The sequence below is a fragment of the Eublepharis macularius genome, chromosome 2 (genome assembly GCF_028583425.1).
Source record: "Eublepharis macularius isolate TG4126 chromosome 2, MPM_Emac_v1.0, whole genome shotgun sequence".
NCBI classification, from domain to species: domain Eukaryota; kingdom Metazoa; phylum Chordata; class Lepidosauria; order Squamata; family Eublepharidae; genus Eublepharis; species Eublepharis macularius.
In genome coordinates, this window is record NC_072791.1 from 21,438,908 (window position 1) to 21,463,092 (window position 24,185).

The 24,185-nt window shown below is 44.1% G+C and overlaps 1 protein-coding gene across 1 annotated transcript in view; it reads right to left on the reverse strand.

The window, feature by feature from the left end:
- Positions 1-890: 890 nt before the first annotated feature.
- EXOC3L4 (exocyst complex component 3 like 4) overlaps positions 891-24,185 on the reverse strand; it is a 57,617-nt gene continuing 34,322 nt past the window's right edge. Inside the window, exons 9-13 of the mRNA XM_054972322.1 lie at positions 17,625-17,739; positions 6,729-6,863; positions 6,239-6,391; positions 4,587-4,708; positions 891-2,044 (exon numbers count right to left, since the gene is read on the reverse strand). Of these exons, the coding sequence (XP_054828297.1) occupies positions 1,882-2,044; positions 4,587-4,708; positions 6,239-6,391; positions 6,729-6,863; positions 17,625-17,739 (688 nt within the window). The 3' untranslated portion in view covers positions 891-1,881. The remainder of the gene's footprint in view (positions 2,045-4,586; positions 4,709-6,238; positions 6,392-6,728; positions 6,864-17,624; positions 17,740-24,185) is intronic.

The window sequence follows — 24,185 nt, forward strand, 5'->3', positions numbered from 1 at the left end:
CTGTGTAAGACTACATTGTTACACAGCTCACATGCTTCTGGAATTTGGCAACTGCTGTAAGTCTACTGCAAATGCAAGTTTTCTTCAAAACTTTTGGGTCTCCAAGCACTATGCTGTAAAGTTGTCTGTTACAGCAAAAATTAGGGCCTTGTGGTATTATAATGAATGGATTTTGGTAAAAAAAAATGGCAGACTACAGCACTTTTGATGTATTGTCGAAGGCTTTCACGGCCGGATTGGCACATCAAGCACCAATCCATATGCAAAAGAACCTCCTCAGGATACAGTGAAGCCTCCCGCCATTAGCATTCCACACCCGGGAAAACTCTTACAGGATGACTCAGCTCAACCCCACCCCTCCTGAGTAGATATAAATGACCTGCCAACATCTTTTCCACATTGTGACACTGAGAGATCTCTGTCTTTTGGTGCTACACCTCTGAAGATGCCAGCCACAGCTGCTGGCGAAACGTCAGGAACTACAATGCCAAGACCATGGCAATACAGCCCGGAAAACCCACAACAACCAACTACAGCACTTTTCATCAGGCCTAAGTGTTTTGAGTGGCCTCTGTGCCTTTCAGATAAGAATTTTTTACTCTACAAAAGGAAGGAAAAGAAAACAATTCTCCAAATTACGGTTATCTCAGAGATTCTCAATGTCTTCAGTTCCTGAATTTTGACCACAGCTTCCTTGTGACCATGCATAACCCTTGAGCTTTGCACAGCTTATCATAAATTCCAGATGATTTTGGAGTTGAAGAACACCAGATTCAAAAGTTATAAACAAATTAAACACTGAAGTAGATTCATGTACATATTTAATTTCATAAATATCTTACAGAGGAGATGAATTTGTTTTTTTTTAAATTGTGTAAGCAAGAAAAGTATCCCAGCAGGTATACAATAACCTCTTTAAGGTTAATATACCCAGGACTGCCAAGAGTCAATAAGGTACCCTCGAAAAAGATTCCCTTTGCTTTGATCTTCTCTGCTCTGTTCCATTAAAGATGAAAGAGAGAAATTAGGGAGGGAAAGAACTTACCAACCCTTAACGGAAATAAAACTTTGCTAGATATCCATGATCGCTCACTTCAGCCATTCACTTAACTAGAAAAGCTAGACCTGGGCTGCTAATCTGTTCTTTAAAACTGACTTGTACATAAATAAATCCTCGTCGTTGCTTAGTTAAGCTTGCTTCAATGATTTCTGAGTTCTTTTTTTTTAATAAATGTTTATTCTCAGCAATCTAATAAACATATGTACAATAACAAAGCATAATTTAACAATGCATGCGATTAACATTATTATACCAGAACAGCAGAAACATTACATTATTGAGACATTTTTCTTTCCTTAAGTGTACATTTTTTTTATTTCTTTATTTTCTTTAATTTCTGCGTCCTTAACACAAAACTAACCTCAGAGTAGAGAACCCAAAGTCTTTACACTTGCTACTATAAAACAACTTGCAACTGAGGGGAAGGCTTACATTTCAAAACGAGCCTAGTTCCTTAAAATTATAAGAGGCTGTGTGGGTTCCCTCAGTTGGAAGGAAAAGCCTGTCACATTGGGAGAAAAAAAAGCTAAAAGCAACAGAACTCAAAAAGGCAATGAATTGGAGGGGGCAAAACTTAATTCCCCTCACCTATGTGCTCCATTGTTAAAAATAGATCCACCCACTGGGAATGGGTGGGTATAGGATTCCTCCATAATGTCTAGTTTGACCTTCAGGCAGTAGGGTTTGGAGGGCTATACATGATCAGAAGGAAGATAGTACTTGGCTAGATGATAAATGCACTGACAAACAAGCTTCTTTTATGTTCTTAAACACATAAATACATCAAATGTCCAAGCATTACATTTCATTTTTGCTGATTTTCAAAAGCACTGAACCGTGTTCGGAAGTTCAATTTCAGCAAAGAGTGTTCTGTTGGATCCAGTTTCTAACCCGTCTGATAGTCCATCGATCTGGTCGGCCATTGATTGTCTCTGGTTCCACCACCATCCTCGGAGGGCAAGAAGAGACAGAATGTGTTCCCTCCTGCATGATGAAAGGAAAGTGAATTTTTTATGAATTAGTATGAAGAAAATATACAAGTGAAACAAGATGAGAACAATCTGCCAGCCGCAAGGATAACAACAACTGTACTGCCAACATGCCTTGGCAAACATCCCTCCCAAAATTGTCATGGGCCAAAAATAAGCAGAATCGGAAGCTTGGAGTAAGCGAAAGAATTAAGTTCAATACTCTGTAATCTAGGCCATTGTATATATAAACAATGCCACTGCAATAGCTGTAATTTTTTGTCCTGTCTAGGCAGGATCCAGCAAATTCTACATGTCTTCACTGTATCTTCTTTGTCTGCAATGATCTCTTGCTGTTTGTGCTGCTGTTCTTGGATTTCTTGGCTCATAACAAGATTTGGGTCCAGTAGCACCTTAGAAACCAACTAGATTTCCAGGGTGTGAGCTTTTGAGAGCTCCTTTCATCAAACACATTGAGTAGAAAAAGGTAGTAGCCTTTAAAATCCAGGTAGACAGTGAAAAAGAGCAAGAGTCCAGTAGCACTTATAAGTAGAGATGGGCATGAACCGGAAAAAAACCGAACCATGCGGTTTGTGGTTCGTCAAATTTCACAAACCACAAACCATGAACTTTCACGGACCTACCCCTTGTTCACGAACTGGTTCGTGAAAATATCACATCCGGGTCAGAAAATCATCACTTCCGAGCCAGCAGAAGGTCACTTCCAGGCCAGCAGAAGGTCTGCAGGAAGTCCATCCCCTGTTGCCTAGGAAACTGATCGATTGGCACCAGGCTGTCTGCAGTCAAGAACCAAAAATGAACCAAATGAACCAGCCTAAAGTTTGTGGCGGTTCATCAGAAATGAGATCTGACAAACTGCGGTTTGCAAACCACTAATTGGCCTGGTTCATGCTTAATTTTGGTTCATATTTCAGTTCATGCCCATCTCTGCTTATAAGACTAACAAAATAGTAGGGTATGAGCTTTCGTGAGCTCTTCAGAAGTGAGCTCTTCAGAAGTGAGCTGTGGTATCTGAAGAAGTGAGCTGTGGCTCATGTAAGCTCATACCCTAATTTTATTCATCTTATAGGTACTGCTGGACTCTTGCTCTTTTCCACTGCTATAGACAAACATGGCTACCCATCTTGGTCTATCTCCAGGTAGAGGGTTAGAGATTGTGGCAAATTAAATTGTCAGGAAGCTCACTATAATACATGCTGTATTATACGTTGTATCAATTACGTTGATAGAACATAGTTGTGAAGCGCATAAAATTAGTATCTAATGCAAGAAAAATTCTTCCCCCTGCCACCTCTTGCTGATCTTTTGCCATCTTTTCCAGCTTGTCATTTGCTGCTGCATTCTTAGTCTGAGAAGTTTTGGGAAGTTGATGAAGAATGCATTGCTCAGTCTCTTGGATGAGGTAGGAACACATAGGTGGGGATGCCAGTCCCCCGCCAGTGGCGGGGAATTCTCCGCGCCCACCCACCACCCTCCGCCTCCATTTACGTGGCTGGTGGGGGGGGGAATGTACCTCTTAAGGTGCATCCCAGTCAGCGCAGCGCACTCCTGGTTGGCACAGTGTGCTCCTGCGCACTGCAGCAGCCCAATTCGGTATGAATCGGGCCCAAATGGGGCCGAATCAGGCTGCTGCATAATGTGGGGGCACTGCCGCGCACCTCAGTGGCCTAATTCAGTCTGATTCAGGCCCGCACAATGATGTCACTTCCCTTAAGATCAAACTGTGTGGATAATTAGAAAAGGGTAAAGCGCTCCACATCTCCCGCTGTAGGGCTAGGAGGATCTGGCAACCCTATGCATAGGGTTGGATCCTATGACTCCCTTCTGCTGAATTGGCTCTGGCTGGAGTTCTGCCAGGCCCTATCAACAACTTGGTCTTTCCTAAGCAAGGTCAGTTGTGCTGTCCAGGTTATCTTTCCTGGTCTTCACTGCCTGGAAGGAAGCCCTAATCTCTGGACAAGAATATGACCCAGTTATTGAAACCACAGGCAGCTGGAAGATGGGGGTGAGAGTCGTTGACATATGGGCTGGCGTGGAGTGTTGGACTAGTACCTGGGAAGACCAGGTTCAAATCCCCAGCTCAGTCATGGAAGCCCACTGGGTGACCTTGGGCCTCTCACAATATAACAACAACAACAGTATGTTTATACTGGACAGAATAGTGCCACACCCAGAGCGGAGAACAGAGTCAGTGCTGACGAGCTGGAGCTGAAAGAAGCGGCTTACCAAAGGCCACCTGCTGAGCTCATGGCGGTAGTGGGATTTGAACCAGCAGAGTGCTGATTCGCAGCTCAGCCACTTAACCACTATTCTACAGAAGCTTTAGGAAGAAAAGTGGGGGACTGGATACCGAAGCTGATTGGGGAGGGACAAAGGGGCAACTTAAGGAAATTCCTCGATGCCCCATTTTATGATCAGACAAGGACTGCAGTTGTAACCTCTTGGAAGCGCCCCAGAAAATAAACAACTATATATAAACATAGAGAGAAGATCCCCGATCCAACTATTGCAATTTGTTACAGGTGAGTACAGCATACCTAATATCCGGATAGTCCTGAGTCAAGTCTTTAAGATAGTCTTTGACTTTTCGTTTTTTCTTCTCGCCAATGATGTCTGCAATGTGTGGAATGGCAGGGAAGAGCCAATCAGAACTGGAACCCTAGAGACATGTTGGAATGCAGATTTAGCTTTTTAAAAACATATAACTCTTGTACTTTCATCACTTTCACCCCTCATGCTGCTGCCTCTCCAGCTGGCTAGCTTGATGCTTCTGGACATTGCCGATCTTTTGACAGCCAAGACTGGCTGTTTTCACACGCTTGTAAACACCTCCAGAAAATCGTGCAAAACTCACGGCATGATGGCGTCTTCATAGTGCGATTTCCCATTTAATGGCATGATGGCATCAGAAATCACACCATTTAACGGGAAATTGCACTATGAAGATGCTGTTGTGCCGTGAGTTTTGCATGATTTTCTGGAGGTTTTAAGCGTGTGAAAATGGCCACTGCCAGCTGACATCAACCTCAGGTGCCTCCTTTTTCCTCAGCCTGCCTTGAGCTGTTGGGAGCCAACTGTGCCACAGGGGCCCCTAGCAGCTGGCCTGTTAGTCTGCTGACTGCGTAGGGTGACTCTGGTGAAAGGGGAAGAGCTGCTGTAGCACAGTGGTTAAGTGGTTTGGCTGGAAATCAGCACTCTATTGGTTCGAATCCCACTGCTGCCACAACCTCAGCAGGGGCTATAAGCCACTTCTCTCAGCCCCAGCTCCCCAGTTGTATTGTGGAGATAATAATAACACTAACTTGTTCACCACTCTGAGTGAAACACTAATCTGTATAGAAAAGCGGTATATATGTGCAGTTGTTATTCTTATTCTTAAGAGTCCTATCAGGTGTGAAGGCTGTTGCTATGGCATTCCCAATGAGGTAGGGTTTGGGTCAGTGTAGATTCATCTGGGTAGTGGAAAGGGCAGAGCAATACGCCTGAGCATGTTTGATTAACTGGCAACCTACGAATGCTGGATAATGATGCTGTTACTGTAATCAAAAACATGGTTTATTTTAACTATGATTAGTTTATGAAATCTGTGCATCTATTATTACAAAATCAGAACATTATAACATTATGGCGGCATTGCAATAATAGACACAGAGGATTCTCTGAATCCCCAGCTTTCATATTTTGTTTTAAAAGTCTCTAGCCCTTTTCTTGCAGAGATATAAGGGGAAAGGCATATATCTGCAATGGAAGGGGCTAGAGACTAACTTTTTTTAAGAAAAGAAAGAAAGCTGGGGATTCAGAGAACCTGCTGCATCTATTATTGCAATGCTAGAGAATTATAAAATTATGAAATTGATTTTTTTAAAAAATGCAAAAGTCTTGTGGGAGGCTTAAGCATGAGCTAAAAATAAAAAAAGGGGAGGAATGCTGTGACACCACCAAGGATGCCAATGATGATGCAGCACCCTTGCTTGAAAATCCTGATTATTTAGGAGGAAAGGTGAACAATGTATGCTTTTCTGAGTTCCTTGAGGAAGGACAATTTTTTTAAAAAAAGTGAAAAACAGACTTAATGAGCAGAAATCCTGGAATTCTTTCATCTGCTGCATTTCTTATACTAAAACAGCTCCAAACAGTTTCACATCAATCTACAGCTACACCCGTGATACAAAAAGCCGCATTTACCCACCAGATCTTTCATAGTATTATCTATTATTGTGGCTTCTTGTTTCATCAGCTTGCTGATCTCTTCTCGTTTTCTCCTTCTTCTTTTGCCACCTGACTTCAGGATCTGCACGATATATTCCTTAACCACGTATTTGTGAATTTCATTGAGAAAATCCTGTTCAAAAGACACAAGGGCAAAGCTGAGCATTAATTGCCACTTAATCTGCAGAAGTCTTGAACTACTCCTGGACTTTTTGGAGGAGCTGGAAATTTGCTTGGAAATTTTTGCATTGGGGTGGCTTAGTGGTCGAGCATCTCCTTTACATGCAGAACGTCCCAGGTTCAATTCCTGCCAGCTCCAAATAAAAGGATCTAGTAGCAGGTGATTGGAACAGCTGCCAGTTACAGTAGGGTACTGACTCTGATAGACCAACAGTATAAATGTTATTGCCTACTATTATAATTAATAAGACTATTATTATAATTAATACAATTATTATAATTAATATTACCTTGTGAATGGGTTCCTGCAGATGAGTTAAGGGCTTAGAAAATTCTTCAGTGACCGACAGCACTTTCATGATGAATGAGTCAAAAGTTCCACCACGTAAAATCCACTGTTGGCTTAGGATATTCTTAAACATTGGCTGAAAAAAATCAGAGATGCGCATTCATAATTGAATTACTAAAACAACACTTTTGATAATAATCTGTAATCTAACAGATTTGCAGCTTAATGTAAAAGCCCGATGCTGGCACATCACCAATGTCGACGGGGTGTCACTAGTTGGTATCCTGCACTCACTGTGCAGATGAGCAACATGTGATAGAAACAGTAGTGAGGACAGCATAGCAATTGCCCCAGAGTCCATAGCAACAGTGCTGCAAATTCACCAGTCAGAGGGTGGTGCGCTGCTGCCACTCCCCACAAAAGGCCGATGGAGACAACCAAGTGGTGCATGTTGATGTGTTTACATCCCCCTGCTGTCAGGCTGCAGCCCACATGCAAAACACACCAAGGGAGGGAACAAAGAGATCACAGCACAGTCCACAAGATGGAGCATGGTGGTGTGACCAGAGTAGCTCAAGAGTGAATATACACCAGGCAGGGAGTTCTGGAGATGTGGGTTTGATCTCTTACCCAAGTTGCATAGGGCATTGTATATGGTTCTCCCTTCCTTCATTTTATCCTTACAACAACCCTGTGAGATAGGTTGGGCTGAGTAAGCAACTAGGATTTAAATCCAGGTCTCCACACAGGATTGCTTGGGCCAAGCTTGCAACCCCCAGAAGGAACTGTGAGTAGGTCCTGGTTTTCACTGGAAGTGATGTCATTAGAAGCTCTACAATTTACCAAAAACTCTATGGTTTTACCATAGAGTTCTAGAAAATGCTAGAGTGTCTACTATGTTACTTCTAATTTTTACTGGAAGTGATGTCAGCGCTGTGGCACGATACCAGTGTGCACTCCATTATCCCCCATTTTCTCTTGCTGGCACCTGAGGCATTGGTGGGCAAAGTACCTGGATGCAGGGAAGTCTCCTTATATAGCAGGAGGCCTGGCATTCCTGTCTTGATGACTATAATGTAATGCATTTTCACAAAGGGATTAGAATGGTAATATAATGGAACAACACAAGAAGTTGCCGTAATGTAGTTTATTGCACTCTTTATTGTACATATTACCTCCCTTTTTACTGCAATGTCCTCTGTCTTTGTAATCTCCATTCTTCATCAAGGTATGTTATGCCTTAGACTGGTTTTTGTGTACGCTGTATTTCCAGTTCTGTAATCTTAAGTCCTACTGCATTATTAGAGGTCTTTGCTCTCTGGTTGAATTGCTTTCATCTTTTTTAATTCACCTTGAGTCTTACTAACAAATGTAGACAATAAATGAATAATAACAACCAGGGCTTTTTTTCTGGAAAAAGAGGTAATGGAACTCAGTAGGTGGAACTCAGTGCGGAAAATGGTCACATGGCTGGTGGCCCTGCCCCGGATCTCCAGACAGAGGGGAGTTGAGATTGCCCTCTGTCTGGAGATCCGGGGGCGGGGCCACCAGCCATGTGACTATTTTCAAGAGGTTCTGGAACTCCGTTCCACCACATTCCAGCTGAAAAAAAGCCCTGATAACAACCAACATTACTCGCCATAGGGTTGCCTGGCAACTGGTGGGAAGTTTGGAGGCAGGGACGTGGGGGTGGGGATGTGATGCCATGTGCACCACTATGTCACTTCTGGGGAAAACCTAGAACTGACAAAGGGTAGCTCTAGGACTGTATGGCTTACCTTAGATTTTCTTGCGTTTCCTAGAACTACCCTACATCATTGCTGGTTTTTCCCCAGAAGTGACAAAGCCGCGCACAAGATGCTGGCCTTTCTTCAAATATTTTTCTCTCACCACTGCTCTAAGCACCATCACCTATCACTGGTTCCCCAGCTAATAGCAGACCAATTTTGTTTGTAAAACTGCCAGTTCTCTTGCGTAGATTTTTTTCAGTATTTCTGGGTTGATGTGATTAGTTTTCCTTTTTTAAAAAACAAAACAAAACCAGAAGCAGCTGCCAAGGATGTGATTTCAAGTGGAAGACCAAAGGGGGGGAGGGGGGTCATTTAACCCTTTAATTCTTCTATGAAGAGTTCCGAGCTGCAACCTCTCTGTGGTGCTCTGCAAAAGGAATTAAAATGGGAGTTCCACTTGTCAATGCACTGTACGGCAATCGATATTTGTCCTCATAGGCAAAGAGTCGATGAAGTAAATTCCGTTCAGGAAAAGTCTAGCTTCTCCCTCCGAATTTTCTTTTGTTTGAAGACTAATTAGTTACTTCCTGTTTGCTGAGGCAGTAGAGTTCTCTCCAGGAACTCAAAATCAAAGGTAAACTATTAGTTCTTCTAGAAAAGGGTTTCCCCCTTTAAAGCTACTCAGAGTTACTGCACAGATGTTTTAAAAAATGTTTATGATTGCAATAAAAGAGCACAAATTACAAAACAATATGCAAGCCCTTCTCATGGGAACACAAGTTGATCATTTACTATGAATGCCAAGAGAAGCAGGTGGGAGAACAGGAAGTAATTAATTGTGCTAAGGGTTTTTTTTTCAGTGGGAACCCGTTCCAGCACCTCTTTAAAATGGTCACATGGTCGGTGGCCCCACCCCGTAATCTCCAGACAGAGGGGAGTTTAGATTGCCGCCGAGTGGCCCGAAGGGCAATCTAAACTCCTCTTTGTCGGGAGATCAGGGGGCGGGGCCACCAGCCATGTGACCATTTTTACCGAGGGCAATTTAAACTTTAAAAAACTCCCCCCTTGTTCCAGCTGACCCAAAATGACATCATTGTGCGGTCTTGAGTTCCACCACTGAGTTCTACCACCTCTTCTCACAGAAAAAATGCCCTGATTGTGCTGCAGGGAGAAAAGAGACTGAAAATTTAAAGGAACAGGAGCCCTGGGAAGTCCCGATTCCATCTTGCACTGGGAAGTCCCAGATCCACAAAGCAAAACCTGGCACTGCAATGGAGTTTTTTTTTAAAAAATCACCTGAAATCAGGTCTGCAAAAAGGTGGAACACCAAGACTGAAAAAAGATATTACAGAAGGCTACAGAAGTGAAAATCTATTCCATGGGACAGCGACTCTTTTCACCTCCTTTATGGAATGCTACATTTTTAGATGACATACAACCATACGCACCGTTCTCCTTGTTCTAAAAGTTTAAAGAGTGGAAATGGCACATAAAGGCGCATCAGTACTATTCATGTCCTTCCTGCTTCAAATGGCACAGCGTATTGGAGTCTCTCTATATGAGACATCTGACACATGAAGAACATGAGTCAGGAGATGCAATGTTAGCTGGGAAGGGTAGTTTAAAAAGACAGAGCCCTTAGGACAAAAGCTTTCCTATACACTGGAGCTGTGTGAAGGGCCTGTGAAATGCCAAAAGGGAAACTTCAGCCCATTAGAACCTCTCCAGGTCCAAGCCCGGCTCTGGAATGCAGCTCCAGCCCATTCCCATTCCTGGCTGCCCTCTGGTTGTGTTCCCACACAGTTTTAGACTGGAGAGGTGAAATTGACAAAGCCTTCCTGGAGGCAAAGATGAAATTAACAAACCCTCTGAGGAGCGATCTCCACCGGCTCTGTCTTGCACAGAGGCATCTTGTGTAGAGACACTCTTGGATGCAACCCACAAGGCATGCTTGAGCACACCATTTACGAAACATCATTCTAGTTCTTCATAAATCTCAGAGCCTACAAGCGGCCCTAGGCTTTGAAAAGTCATCTACTGAGATCCTATATTTACACGCTTATTGTGTGTTATGTGACGTCAAGTGGCTTCTGACTTATGGCAACCCTGTGGATGAAAGACCTCTAAAACGTCCTATCATTATCAGACTTGCTCAGATCCTGCAAACTGGAGGACGTGGCTTCTTTCATTGAGTCAAGCCATCCCATTTTACGTGAGTCAGGCCATCTCTTTTCCTACTGCCTTCAACTTTTCCTTGCATTATTGGCTTTTCCAGAGAGCCTTGTCATCTCATGATGTGACCATGAACAGATGCAATAGCCGTGTTTTTCTAAAAGGAAAAGCGGGTTCAGGAGTGGGGGATTTGGAGCAGAGAAGCAGAGTGGGGAGAGTGCCCTTCTCTTGCCTGCAGTCCTTCCACTCCAGATCAGACCGCCTTGAGTTTGAGCTCAAAAGCCTCTGGTTTGGAACTCAGCAGGAAAGTGAAGTATTTGGGCTAAGAGACGTACAATGCAATTCAACAAAAAGTTACATCCTTCTAGGCCCACTGACTAGAGTTGAAAGAGCCTAACCCTGCGTAGGATGACACTGTTGGAATGGAGAAATGGTCAGTGATGGCCAGGGGTCATTTCGCAGAAAAAGAGCCGGAGGAACTCATTAGCATAACTTATTAGCATAACTCATTAGCATATGCCACGCCTCTTGCCATCAACGGAAGTGTGTCATTAGTATAACTGATTTGTGTATGCCACACCCCCTGACATCATGTATCCTGGCTGTTTTGGACCCAATCCTGGCCATTCAGGGCTGAAATTGGGCCCAAAATAGCAAAAAGGGGCTGAAAATGGCTGAAAAGGGGCCCAAAATGGTCAGGATCGGGCTGCTGCTGAGCGGGAGAGTGATCCACCATCCGTCCAAGGCCTGATCTGGGCCGTTTCGGCCCCAATCCAGGCTGAAACGGGCCCCAAATGGCCGAGAGTCAGGTGGGCGGGGCCACCTGTCATGTGACCTCTTTGGGGAAATGCCAGAACTGCGTTCCTGTGCATTCCCCCTCGAAATGAGCCCTGATGGCCCCCTATCACTTTTCACTCCAAATTGCCATCTTCTAAACTTGCTATTCTTTAAAATTGGGGTTCTTTTATGTGCAATTTGCATGTAATAGGTAATTAGGTCCTCTGTTATTTTGGGGGAGGGGGAAGGATCAAGGCACCACTGGAAATTTAAGGCATACAAGGAATGCATAAACATGGATACCGACCTGGGGGTGTTGGAGGAGAACGGCTTAAACAGAGAGCGCTGCAAATATCTCTGTTAATTGTCAAGGATGGCATGCACATTTTCATTGCATGCTTCACTTAATTAAGAGATTATGCGTGGATGGGCTCCCTTCCTGTTTTCTGGCTTCCTGTAATCCCTAAACTGTATTTCCCTGGATAAATATAAGCCTCCTACAGCAGCTGGAAAAGGTATTAAGAAGGAAGAAACAAATTAAAATGTAAATCGGGGGGAACCGAGTGGAATAAGAGAGGCGGGTCAATGTACTGCGGCCAGTCCTTTGGAGACGACAAGCATTCTCAACACTCAGTCCAAAAACATCAGGTTCTGTATACGAGCAGAAGTATGGTTGGTTGTGATGCAGAGATGCCGATTAATAACGATTGTGCGTCATTAGGCCCACGGTTCAGGAACTCGTGTGGAAAAAAGCATATCACAGATGTGTGACTAACCTGAACAATGTGCATGGCAGACAAACACCAATTTCTACAATGTACTGGGAGGAATGTTGGTACGAGGCCGTGTTAAGCCAGCCTTTCTTCACTGAAGAGATAACGCCTTGATGACGAGCTATCTTCCTAGATTCTGATGCTATGGACGTTGTCTTTGCCTCAAAAGCGGGATGCTGGTGTCTACTTCCAGTAAAAAAAGCAGTGTGTGGTGCGTCACTGTATACATGAGCTGAATCATTTTTCCCCTTTGCAGTCCTCAGGTAAGCTCAACAAGCTGATAATAAGATGGGCCACAAACATTCTTATCTAGAGAAATCACACTACAGAAGGAAGAACCTGTAAATCTAGTCATTTATCTCCTGATCGGCAACTGGCAAGGTTTCCAGATTTTCTTTTCTGGTACATTTCTTGAGAAATTTTGTTAAGTATTTTGCTGTCCCACCTTCACACGTGAAAATGTCAGTGTGGGAGACTAGTAAATGTAGAAGAGGGTTTGTGGCTCAATGGTAGACCCCCTGCTTGGCATGCACAAGTTCCCAGGTTCTATCACTGGCATCTACAGTGGCAGACGATGTGAGAGACCCCATCTGAGACCCTGGAGAGCCACTGCCAGAGAAGACAAAACTGACCAACACTCTAACTCAGTATTTAGCATACATGTATTTTTTGCATGAGAGGGGTAAAAAAAAAGCTCAGAAAATGATAAAAAACAAAGGTCCAAAATCCATCTCATGCATAACTATACACATAGTTGGAATATTCATTCATTCATTCATTCATTCATTCATTCATAGTCTGCATTTCTCACTGAGATTCAAGGCAGATTACACAGTGTGAGATTAGTACAGTCAATATCAAGAACTTTTCCATAAACAATGCTGTAGGGTAAATAGATACAAGTCCACAAAGACATAGCATCAGCAGGAATCCAATACAACATAGTGGTGAGGTCTATGGTTCCTAACTCATTAGCGGATCATCTGAGATCCCCTCCTTACAATACAGCCCTCCTATCTGAGTAAAAAGCCTTTTTCAATCATTTGGTTTTGCATTGTTGGTGGAAAGCCAGGAGAGTGGGGGCTTTCCTGACCTCCTCAGGCAGGCCGTTCCACAGGGTAGGGAATTTTGTATTAAGAAGTATTGCTGCCAGTTCTTCCCTTTTCCTCGCCCCTCTCACCCCACAACATTCCATCACAACCTAGTGTGATCAAGAATTAGAACCATGGATTGGACTTTGCAGACAAAGGGGCTGGGCTATGCAAATAAGAGCTGCTTTTGTTCTTCCTGGAAGCAGGAAGCAAAGAAGCAAAGAACAGGGTTAGTTTCCACCCCGGCAGTGTTCCCGAGGACTCCCCTTGAATGGCCGCCATCTGTTCCTATGGGGAAACTACCAAAGGCAATACTTGAGCACACTGGTGTAGTTAGCTCAAAAGCTATTCTTGCTGCTGCACGGCTCAGCCCATGGATGTGGATCCTGCAGAGAACAGAGATCCTACCTCCCTGTGCACAAAGTCCTTGAGAAAGACCCCATCCATTCATTGCATCCAACATTAAACAGTTTTTAGTTGTATTGCATGACAGCTTCAGCAACAAGAGAAAGTAAGAGTCCAAATCTGTCCACAAAAGAGAGCAAGCGCAAGCCCCATGATACAGATAAGGGCTGGGTTGACTGGGGGGTGGGGGGTGGGTAGTCTGCCCCTGGCACCATCAAAGAGGGGGTGCCAGGCACAGCTGCCAGCTACCGGGAGCACGCGGGCAGATGAGCAGAGGGGCTGGGAGCCCGCCCACGCCATTTGCCTGCCCCGAGGACAGGGTGCACGTGGCAAGCCTGCTGCCCCATCAGTGTGTCGCCTGTGTGGCAAGCCCCAGTGCACCGTGGAGCTGGCGGTGGCAGCGCGGGTGGCTGGGAGGCCACCCACACCATTCGCCTGCCCCGCAGGATAGGGGGCGCGCGGCAAGCCGGCTGCCCCCTCAGCGGGGTAGGTGAATGACATGGGTGGCCTCCCAGCCACCTGCACTGCCACTGCCAGCTTTGCGGCATGCTGGGGCAGCCGGCTTGCCACAGGGTGGCACGCTCCACCCTGCATGACGACATAACGGAAGTTACATCATCATGCAGTACCAGGAGCGCGCATACGTGCAGCGCGTGCAAGGGGAACTGGACTTGGGTTGCCCTGGGTGCCAGCAACCCTAGAACTGGCCCTGAAACAGATGACAATTTTAGGGGATGCAGCTAACATCAAGACCTTTTACTTTCTGGGATTTTAATCTGCTGATTGTTATGGATATAGCCATGAAATGGTCTCACCGTTCATTTCTGAGCATCCCACTTTCTCCTACTTTTACCCTTAAGATCAAACTGTGAGGAAAATTAGAAAAATCAATACAAACACAAGCCGGGGCATGCGCAGAACTTCTTAGCATCTACCAGTGGATGCTGAGCTGATTGAGGAGAGGAGAAGACCTATGCGCTTACCGGCTGCTACCACTGAGCATTAAGCATGATGCCCGCTTTCCTCGTGCAGGAGCCAGCAGCAGCAAGCGCTCATGCATGATGTCATGATGTCTGTGGCTTTTGCAGCTGTGGAAGCTTCACTGTCCTCATCTTGACTTTGCTGGAAATGGGGGTCAGGGACGAGGTCATGCATGCTCAGAAATGAACATCAAGTCACCATTTGTAAGTCAACATTTCCACTCATAAGACCTTGTGGGTTTGGGTGTTGCGCCTCCACCCAAACTCTCACGGCAGCTTCAGAAAACGGGTTAAGCTGTGGTTGAAAGTGAGAGTCCACATCCGCCCAAAGAAGGGGCCAGGGGCAAACTTGTGATCAAGAACCTGAGTACGAACGGACGGAGAATATACATGAATCTGCTGATATAAAAACTTTTTACTTTCTGGAGTGTAAATTGGCTGATGGGTACAGATACAGATGGGAAGTGGTCCCACAGTCAAAGTTAATGTTGTTTATTTGGGGCAATTAGCAGTCAACTTCACAATATGAATCTGAAGCTCTCAAACTGGCCTATAAAACCATCTGAGAATCATAGGGTTGGAAGGTACCTACAGGGTCATCTAGTCCAACCCCCTGCACAATGCAGGAAATTCACAACTACCTCCCCGCTCCGAACCCCCCAGTGACTCCTGCTCCATGCCCAGAAGATGGTAAAAAAACCTCCAGGATCCCTGGCCAAACTGGCCTGGAGATAATTCCTTCCTGACCCCAAAGTGGTGATTGGCATTGCCCAGGGCTTGTAAGAAGGGGCCACAAGAACTAAGCACTGATGCAACCTTTCCTGCCCTCCCTTTCATGATCTGCCTAGGTTCATAGAATCAGCATTAGGTTATTTCTTTCAAACTAACCATCAATCATATTTTATCCAACCATTCCGCTAAGGAGCTCAAGGAAACCTGCATGATTTCTTCTCTTCCCCAAAGAATGGAAAGAGCAGGGCTCATTTTGAGGGGGAACGCGCAGGAACTCAGTTCCAGCAGTTCCCCAAAGAGGTCACATGTCAAGTGGCCCTGCCCACTTGACTCTTGGCCATTTTGAGCCCGTTTCAGCCTGGATTGGGACCAAAACGGCCTGGATCAGGCCTCTGACGATCATTCTCCCACTCAGCAGCAGCCCGATCCTGACCATTTTGGGCCCCTTTTTGGCCATTTTCAGCCCTTTTTGCCATTTTTGACCCACTTTTGGCCCTGAATGGCCAGGATTGGGTCCAAAACAGCAAGAATTAGGTGATGTCAGGGGGTGTGGCATATGCAAATCAGTTATGCTAATGACACACTTCCAGTGATGTCCAGAGGTGTGGCATATGGTAATGAGTTATGCTAATGAGTTCCTCCAGCTCTTTTTCTACGAAATGACCCCTGGGAAAGAGAGAACGTCTTCTCTTTCTTCCAAAATACTCAAACTCAGGGGCACCCAATGAATTTGATGGGCAGTAGATTCAGGATGGAGAAAAGGAACAGGTGAATAAAATGTGGAATTCACGGCCAGTGTATGTATTGATGGCCTCAGAAATAGATGGCTTTGAAAGGGGGTTATGTAGATTCGTGGAAGTTAGGTCTAGCACCGGCTACTAGCCATAGTGACTAAAGGGGACTTCTACAGCCAGAGGCTGTGAACCTCTGAAAACCAGAGACAGGAGGCAGCATCAGGAAAAGGCCTCAGCCTCTATACTCGTAACTGGTTTGGCACTGTATGAAACAGGATGCTGGACTAGATGGACCCCTGGTAGGATCCAGCAGAGCTCTTCTTGTGTTTTTAGACCACACTTGCTCTCCACCTGGGCACAATAAGCAATTCTGGAATAAGATCAAAGTTCTGCAACCTGGTAGAAACTATGAATACCATGGTGTAGTGGTTAGAGTGTTGGACCAGGATCTGGATGGCCCAGGTTTGAATCTCCACTCTGCTTCAGTAGCTCACTGGATGACCTTCAGCTAGTCACACACACTCAGCCTAACCTACCTCACAGGGTTGCTGTGAGGATAAAATGGAGGCATGGAGAATGATGTAAGCTGCCATGAGCCCTCACTGGGGAGAAAGGCAGTGTATAAATGAAGCAAAGAAATAAATAATTGTTGTCAATTCAATAAATAACTTTGATGATGTTTTCATTCCATTGGAACCCTCTTTTGACATATCCTGTAAGTTAATTATTACTTACTAAGTGTGAGTATAACACTGAAAGGAATATTTTAACCATAGAATTGTTAATTGAGGTCAGACGATTCTTCTTTGACTTCTATGTCTGCCAGATAGCGACAGACAGAAATTTTTGCCATAATATAAATGACAGTCAGTTCTTAAGTCTGTAATTACGGCTTTTATTCTAATTCTAATTTTCATTTCACTCCAATATTTAACCTGTTTGCTTGGGAGCACTAGCAGAGTGGTTAAAAAGGATGCAACTGGTCCGGTGTGTTCCACGCCACTTCCCACTATACAAGTTCACACATGCTGTGGATCTAGTGTGGAAACCAGTACAGGTGGTCATAGTCAACCTGCGCTTATTTGGAGGCATCTGTGCAGGGGCTGAAACAAGATCTTCTCCAAAAGACATGAGTCAACAGACAGAGGCTCTCCTACCGTCTCCCTCTGACAATGATGGGGCCACAACTGACAACATCAGCATGCATGGCGGCGGCTGAATCTCAGGGCCAAGCTACAAGTGACAAATGACACAGGTTGGACACTTGTCAGCTTCCCTCAAGTTCTGATGGGAAATGTAGGCATCCTGGTCTTGCAGCTTGGCTCTCCGACTGCTGTCCAATGGACTTTTCAACTGTCACTTGTCCAACATTCCACCAAGCTGCCTACATTTCCCATCAAAACTTGAGGGAAGCTGACAAGCGTCCAACCTGTGTCATGCGTCACTTGTAGTTTGGCCCTCAGCCAGTGAATTCTGGCCAAGACTTGCACATGTTCCTCTTACCTGGGTTTGCAGTCTCAGTTTATGTAAAAAATGTTTCTGGTAACTCCGCACCATATCATTCAGGCTCTTTTCCAGTTCTTGGCAGCTGACACTAAAATTTTTTTCTAAGCCTGTCCTGTAGTGAAGAAGAATATGGATTCAGTGGAAAAGGTATGGACCCATTTCGAGAACAAACATTGCAAAGGAATCTTATGGCTTTTATCCTATTATTCTGTCTAGCTTGTAGTGGCATCTTTGTCCGGTGCAAGGAAACTTCATCTGAGTTGGAGGTAGGCATCTTTTGTCGGAGGAGGACGTGACAAGAGCAGACCTGTTACTTAATATCGAGGACATCACTTGGACTATGAAGCCAATTGATTAATTGTATTTACTTCGATATTTATACCCTGCTTTTCACCACAATGGGGACAGCAACTTACATCTTCCTCAACCCTTCTTCCACTTTATTCTCACAACAACCACCCTGTGAGGTAGGTTAGGCTGAGAATGACTGGTCTAAGATCACCCAATAAGCTTCTATGGCGGAGTGGAGAGATCAACCTAGGTTGCCCAGATCCCAGTTTGATACTCTAACCCTCAATAACTGTTTTTAAAGGATAAATTACATGTTGATAGAGCCAATCACAGATGTGCAAAGTCCTGCATATTTTAGCCTTCAGAAAAAACACACAAAACAAGCTGCCTTTTTTGTGGAAGGGACTAGAAAAGTATCATTTTCCTTCCTCCGTTTATCATTCTAAAAATAAGTAAGACTGGGAGGGCATCCAACTGACTTTCCACTTAATGAAAATGTCAAAGATTGGCAAAGTATAGGGGCCGTTTTCACACTGCTTACCAGCCACGGAAAATCGTGCCAGGCTCTCGGAACGACAGCGTCTTCCTGGTGCAATTTCGTGCAAGAACGGCAGTTCTTACGTGAAATCACGCCAGGAAGACGCAGTCGTTCCGGGAGCTTGGTGTGATGTTCCGTGCCCGGTAAGCAGTGTGAAAACGGCCAGGATCTAGGAAATGAAAGGAGAATGTTATGAGCCTTTCTTTACACATCTGGGCTGCCAAACCAACTTGACTTAAAGCTTCTTTTCACTATCAGCAAGATCAGCTGGTGAAACTTTTCCTGAACTGTGCCCGCTAGAATGCAAGTAGAAGTTTAGAAGTTCAAATGCTCTCACTTCCTCCCATTCTGTCTCCAACACTCACGCATACAAGCAGATAAATAAGAGCCCTGGGAAATCAAGCCAGTGTTCCATCACTTCTAGAATCCTGTTTCCCACGCTGGCCAATCAAATGCCACCAGAAGGCCTACAAGGAAGGGACAGAACCTCTGCTTATTACTCCCTCTCACCCCCCCAGTAGCTGGCATTCAGAGGCACACTATGAATATGGAAATCTCGCTAGCACTCCATTCCTAATTATGCCTGGAATCATAAAGCAAGCCTGATCACTACGGTTTGTTGCCAGAATCTGATATTCAGAAATATTTTACCCCTGGGTTCTATTTAGGGTCAGATTGGTTTGGGCAGCTATAAAAAATGACACCATGCGCTTAATACCCCCACCCCTCCAATGTGAAACACACTTTTATCTGAAACCATAACGTCCCACATTTTTCTCAGCCATGTCACTGTTTGCTAGTGGTAGACGTTACAGTAGGGAGTCTGCAACTAAGTGCCTGGCTGTTGTTGTTAGAGACAATTGGACACTTCAGGCACTAGCTAATTTGATCCTTAGCTATCATGGCTAATATCTGTTGGCAGATCCATTCTCCGAGAATAATATTTCTAAAAATTCTCTAACCTAATGGCTATCACTGCATCGTGTAGAGTTGAATTTCATAAGCTAAATTATGCATTGCGTACATTTTGTCAGCTAGAACTATCAACAATAATCTTCATTGGTGGAAGCCCCTTATAGACTTTTTGCAAGAAACAGAAAGACATGAATTAATGAAGCTGTGCTTTTGAAGATTAGAGGAGGGATAGAACGTATGGATTGAAAGGAAAAGTAGCTACTTATGGTAACTTTAGAGTTAATATATAATATGTAATACTGTTAGACATTTTCTATCTATCTATCTATCTATCTATCTATCTATCTATCTATCTATCTATCTATCTATCTATCTATCTATCTATCTATCTATCTATCTATCTATCTATCTATCCTTTTTGTCTGTATGTTCTGTATCTAATTTTAAAACTTTAATTAAATTCTATTAAAAACACAATAATCTTCATTGGCTGATTTCAGGAATTTCAACTTTCTTTCCAAACTGTTCATAATTTCTATGCAGGGACAGTTTTAATTTTTGTGTGTGTTTGGAAGTATTCTACCTGAAACAAATTTTCCATGCCTGACTGCTGCCTCATATACTGTTTCCTGATTTTAGAAGCAGAAATACAAATGAGTTTTTTTTTAAATTAAAGAAGGGATTTACAATGATTGTCATGCTAGGTATTTTCCTAATGGTCTAGGAAGGTCCAAGATTTTAAACAAAGAAGCAGTCATCAAAGGTAGTATAAAGCTATGTGATCACGAACACAGAAGTATAATGAAGAATGGGAGATGCAGATATAATAAACACGGGAATTTTGATCTACATTTCTCTGTACAGGGGGAGAAAAGGAACAAGTTTAAGTAAACAGGTATAAAAATTTCCCGAGCTCATTTAAACCGTTCAGATCTTAGATTAAAGAAGTCCTGGTTAAGGTTCCCTTTATTTCACAATCGCAGCAATGTAAAATAGTCATTCTGAAAGCGAGTGCTGACCTTAAGTAACATTAAGGGCCAAACTTCACATTACATTTATTGGTGAGTCATACTGGGGCCCCCCTGAGGACTCTGCTTTGCTTTCCCAGCAGTGGTATCTAGAATCATAGAATCATAGAGTTGGAAGGGGCCATACATCTATGGAGAGAAGCACTATGTAAAGTTCTCATGATGAGCCCAGTTTTGCTTGGAACTGCAGTGTGTGCATGTGTGCGGGGGGTGGGGGACGGGGACACATGCCTTCCCCTCCATCCCATTTTCTTGAGTGAAATGGTCCCTGTAGGAAGTTATTTGCATAACTTTGGAGCTGCAGGGGCAGGAAGTACTCCATGTGAAGCTCCAGAGTTATGCATATAACTCCCTATAAGTGGAGTGGAAGGGAAAGCAATAACTCCTTGAGCAGAATTCAGTTTCTGAAGACGTTAAAGTCTGGAGACTTCAAAAGTGTCTTTCCCCAAACAGCTGTGTGATTGCAGGTAAAGCAAGTCAAAGTTGGGGAACCACCTCCCCCCAAACTAGGGTTTCCAGACTCGGCTGGAGATCTCCCAGAATTACAACTGATCTCTAGGCCATAGTGATCAGTTCCCCTGGAGAAAATGGCAGCTTGGGAGCGTGGCCTGTATGGCATTATACTCTGCTGAAGTCCTTCCCCTCCCCAAACCCTGTCCTCTGCAGGATCCACCCCCAAATTTCCAGGTACTTCCCAATCTAGAGCTGGCAACCCTACCCCAAACATATTCTGTCTTTTGGCCTTAATGCTCAGGCCCAGGATTTGACCAAATTCAGCACCCTAGAGAGAGCTCTTGGTTTCTGGCTTGAGCTTAGAATCAAGGCAGGAAGCGTAGAAAGCAGAAGGCACTGCTATGAAACTTGCACCTGTTCCCTTAACCTAAGATTGCGAAGTGGGTTAAATCATCCCCAAATATAGAAGCGATTTATTTATTTATTTGATTTATATTCCGCTTTCCCTGCATCAGCAGGCTCAGGGCAGATGATCAGAGCAAGAGGCAGCTCCGTTCACTCCTGACAGTGATTGGGTCATCTTACCAGATTTATCTAACAAGGTGAGTAACTAGAGTTGCCAAATGGGGTCTCGCCTAATACCAGACCCCAGGGAAAGGTTGGAAGTAACTTAGCATTCGCACATGCACTCCCCAGGCATGATAACATCACTGTAGGAAGTGACATCATCCTGCTGACCCCCCCCCCCACTTCTGAGTACCACTCCTGGGTGGCACCACACAACCACAAGAGGCTGCCCAGGGTGGCGGGCGACTTTTCCTGGCCTGGTAGTAGCGCTGCACATCCACAGGCGGCCAGGTGGGGCAACTGATGACGGAGGAGAAGGGGCCAGGCCGGGCCTGGTGTCTGGTATTTGGGGAACTGTTTTCCTGGTCAGTCTCCCCAAATCCCAGACTGTCCACTGGAACTATGTAATTCCCGAACACTTAAGAATGTTAAACCAGGATGTATTTGCAGGTGAGAAGCTGGTGGGTGAAGGGGGACTGCTCCTTCCTCTATTTTTTCCCACAGCTTCTCTCTCAGGTCACTCCCAGCAACTTTTATTTCCAGTTTCAGGGTTAGTTGTGCAGGGGAGATAAAAAGAAGAAAGAGATGCCGAAAAATAACTCAGTGATTTAAGCACTGTCTCTGCTTGTTGATCCTCACCCATATATTAGTGCTACAAGGCAAGCAAAGGACTGGCAGCCCCTATTTACTTAGTAACACTTAATTTTTCCCTCAGATGTCAAGAATCTTCTTGACAAAGACATGTTTAATGATTTAGACTTGCCCACAAGTAAAACTTCTCTTGATCCTTTGTGGTGCAGGGCTTTTTTCCAGCTGTGGTGCAGGGCTTTTTTCAGCTGTGGTGCAGGGCTTTTTTCAGCTGTGGTGCAGGGCTTTTTTTCAGCTGGAACGAGGGGAAACGGAGTTCCGGAACCTCTTGAAAATGGTCACATGGCTGGTGGCCCCGCCCCCTGATCTCCCGGAGGGCCATCTAAACTCCCCTCTGTCTGGAGATCAGGGGAAGGGGTCACCAGCCATGTGACCATTTTCGCCGAGAGCAACCCACTGAGTTCCACCACCTCTTTTCCCAGAAAAAAAGCCCTGTGAAGAACTGATATGTTTGGGCTGTTGATCATTTGTGGGATCTAGCAGGCTACTTAAAAAAACATTTTAACCGATAGCTTGTCATGGCTACAGAAATGTAAGCTTCTAGAAAATAAATACCATTCTGTTACACCTTAGACCAACAAGATTTTCAGAGTGTAAGCTTTCGAGAGTGTCGTGTCTGAAGAAGGGAGCTCTGACTCTCGAAAGCTTACACTCTGAAAATCTCGTTCGTCTCTGAGGTGCCATTGGACTCAAATCCTGCTGTTCTACTGCAGACCAACATGGCTGCCCACCTAAACCATTCTGTAAGTATGTACTGGAATGAGCCCACTTGTTTCCATTTTTAAGGGTAAAAGTGGTATGATACACAGCATGAGCATGCAAGGTAAGGTTGCATGTGTTGCTCTGCATGATCCTTGCAAAATAGTGAGCATTTAGCATGCCTTGCTTTGAAATATTCTTTAATTGCATTGTTGAAATGAAACATTAACATAAAAAATTTAAACCAACATTTAAGTGCTAGCAGGTATGCCTTGCACAACTGGTATTAGATCTTTTAGAGAAATGGGGTTTTCTTTGCACAAAGGGCACAGCAAAAAAATCAGCGAATGTAATCATTAGTGGACTCTAGGCTACGCACCACTATCTTTTGTCATAGATCCTACCTATTTTATTGGCTAGAGCAAACATTAAGATGCTAGAACCAATACATTTTGGTCTTTTTCATTTCCTTGATTGCAATTCTCACATTTTGTTAATAAACCTATTTCTTGTTCAAGCAAGCCAATGCATTCTGATCTGGGAGTAATGACTCACTTTTATTTAACCCCATATCAATCCTTTTTAGGATTCTCCCTTTTGTCAAGTTACTAAGGTAGGGTATACTAATCCTTTGGCAAAACGGAAAGTTAGAGATAAGAAACTGACAGAATTGTTGCTTGGCAACCTAGTAGGATCCCTTTCCCGTAAACAATCCTTAAGAATCCTATTGTTCTTTTATGCAGTAGGTGGTGACAGCTATTGATCTTTGGCTTCCATGGCTTTGTTGATCCAGTTTTACTGCTGGGAGTAAATTCTCTTTACGAAAAGCAATTTACCATCACTCAGTAAACATTTAGATTGCACTAGCTAGTTCAAGACCCTTTTGGCCAAACCACCACCCCCACCCCCACCCCCAGCATCTACCTGTGAATTATTTTATTTATTTATTTTATTAAATTTGTAGCCTGCTTTCCCCCTAAGCAGGTTCAGAGTGGATAACAACATATTATACTCATACATATAAAAATAGCCATAATATAAGATAAATACTAGCAGAACTACAAATACAATAAGACAGTACAAGATGTAGCGCTCAGTATTGCACAGCCCAAAGCAAGATGTTGGGGTGCTAGTAAACAAAAGCAGGAAAGATCGGCTGCTGTTGAAGAATATCCTGCAGGGGGCAGCAAGGGATAGTTATATAGGAATGCAAGGTCAGTACCTTCTTTCTCTCAAAGTGCCTTTCCTTGTCTTTCTTTAGATTGCTACTCTTTGAACAATATTCTGCTCCTTCTTGGAAAAATCTAGAATTCTCTCTCTCTCTCTGTTTTCTCTTTACTATCAAGTATGTTAGTTTCTGAATAAAACATTTATTTACACTTTAATCAGTTTGCATGGTCATTGCTACATAGTTTCTCT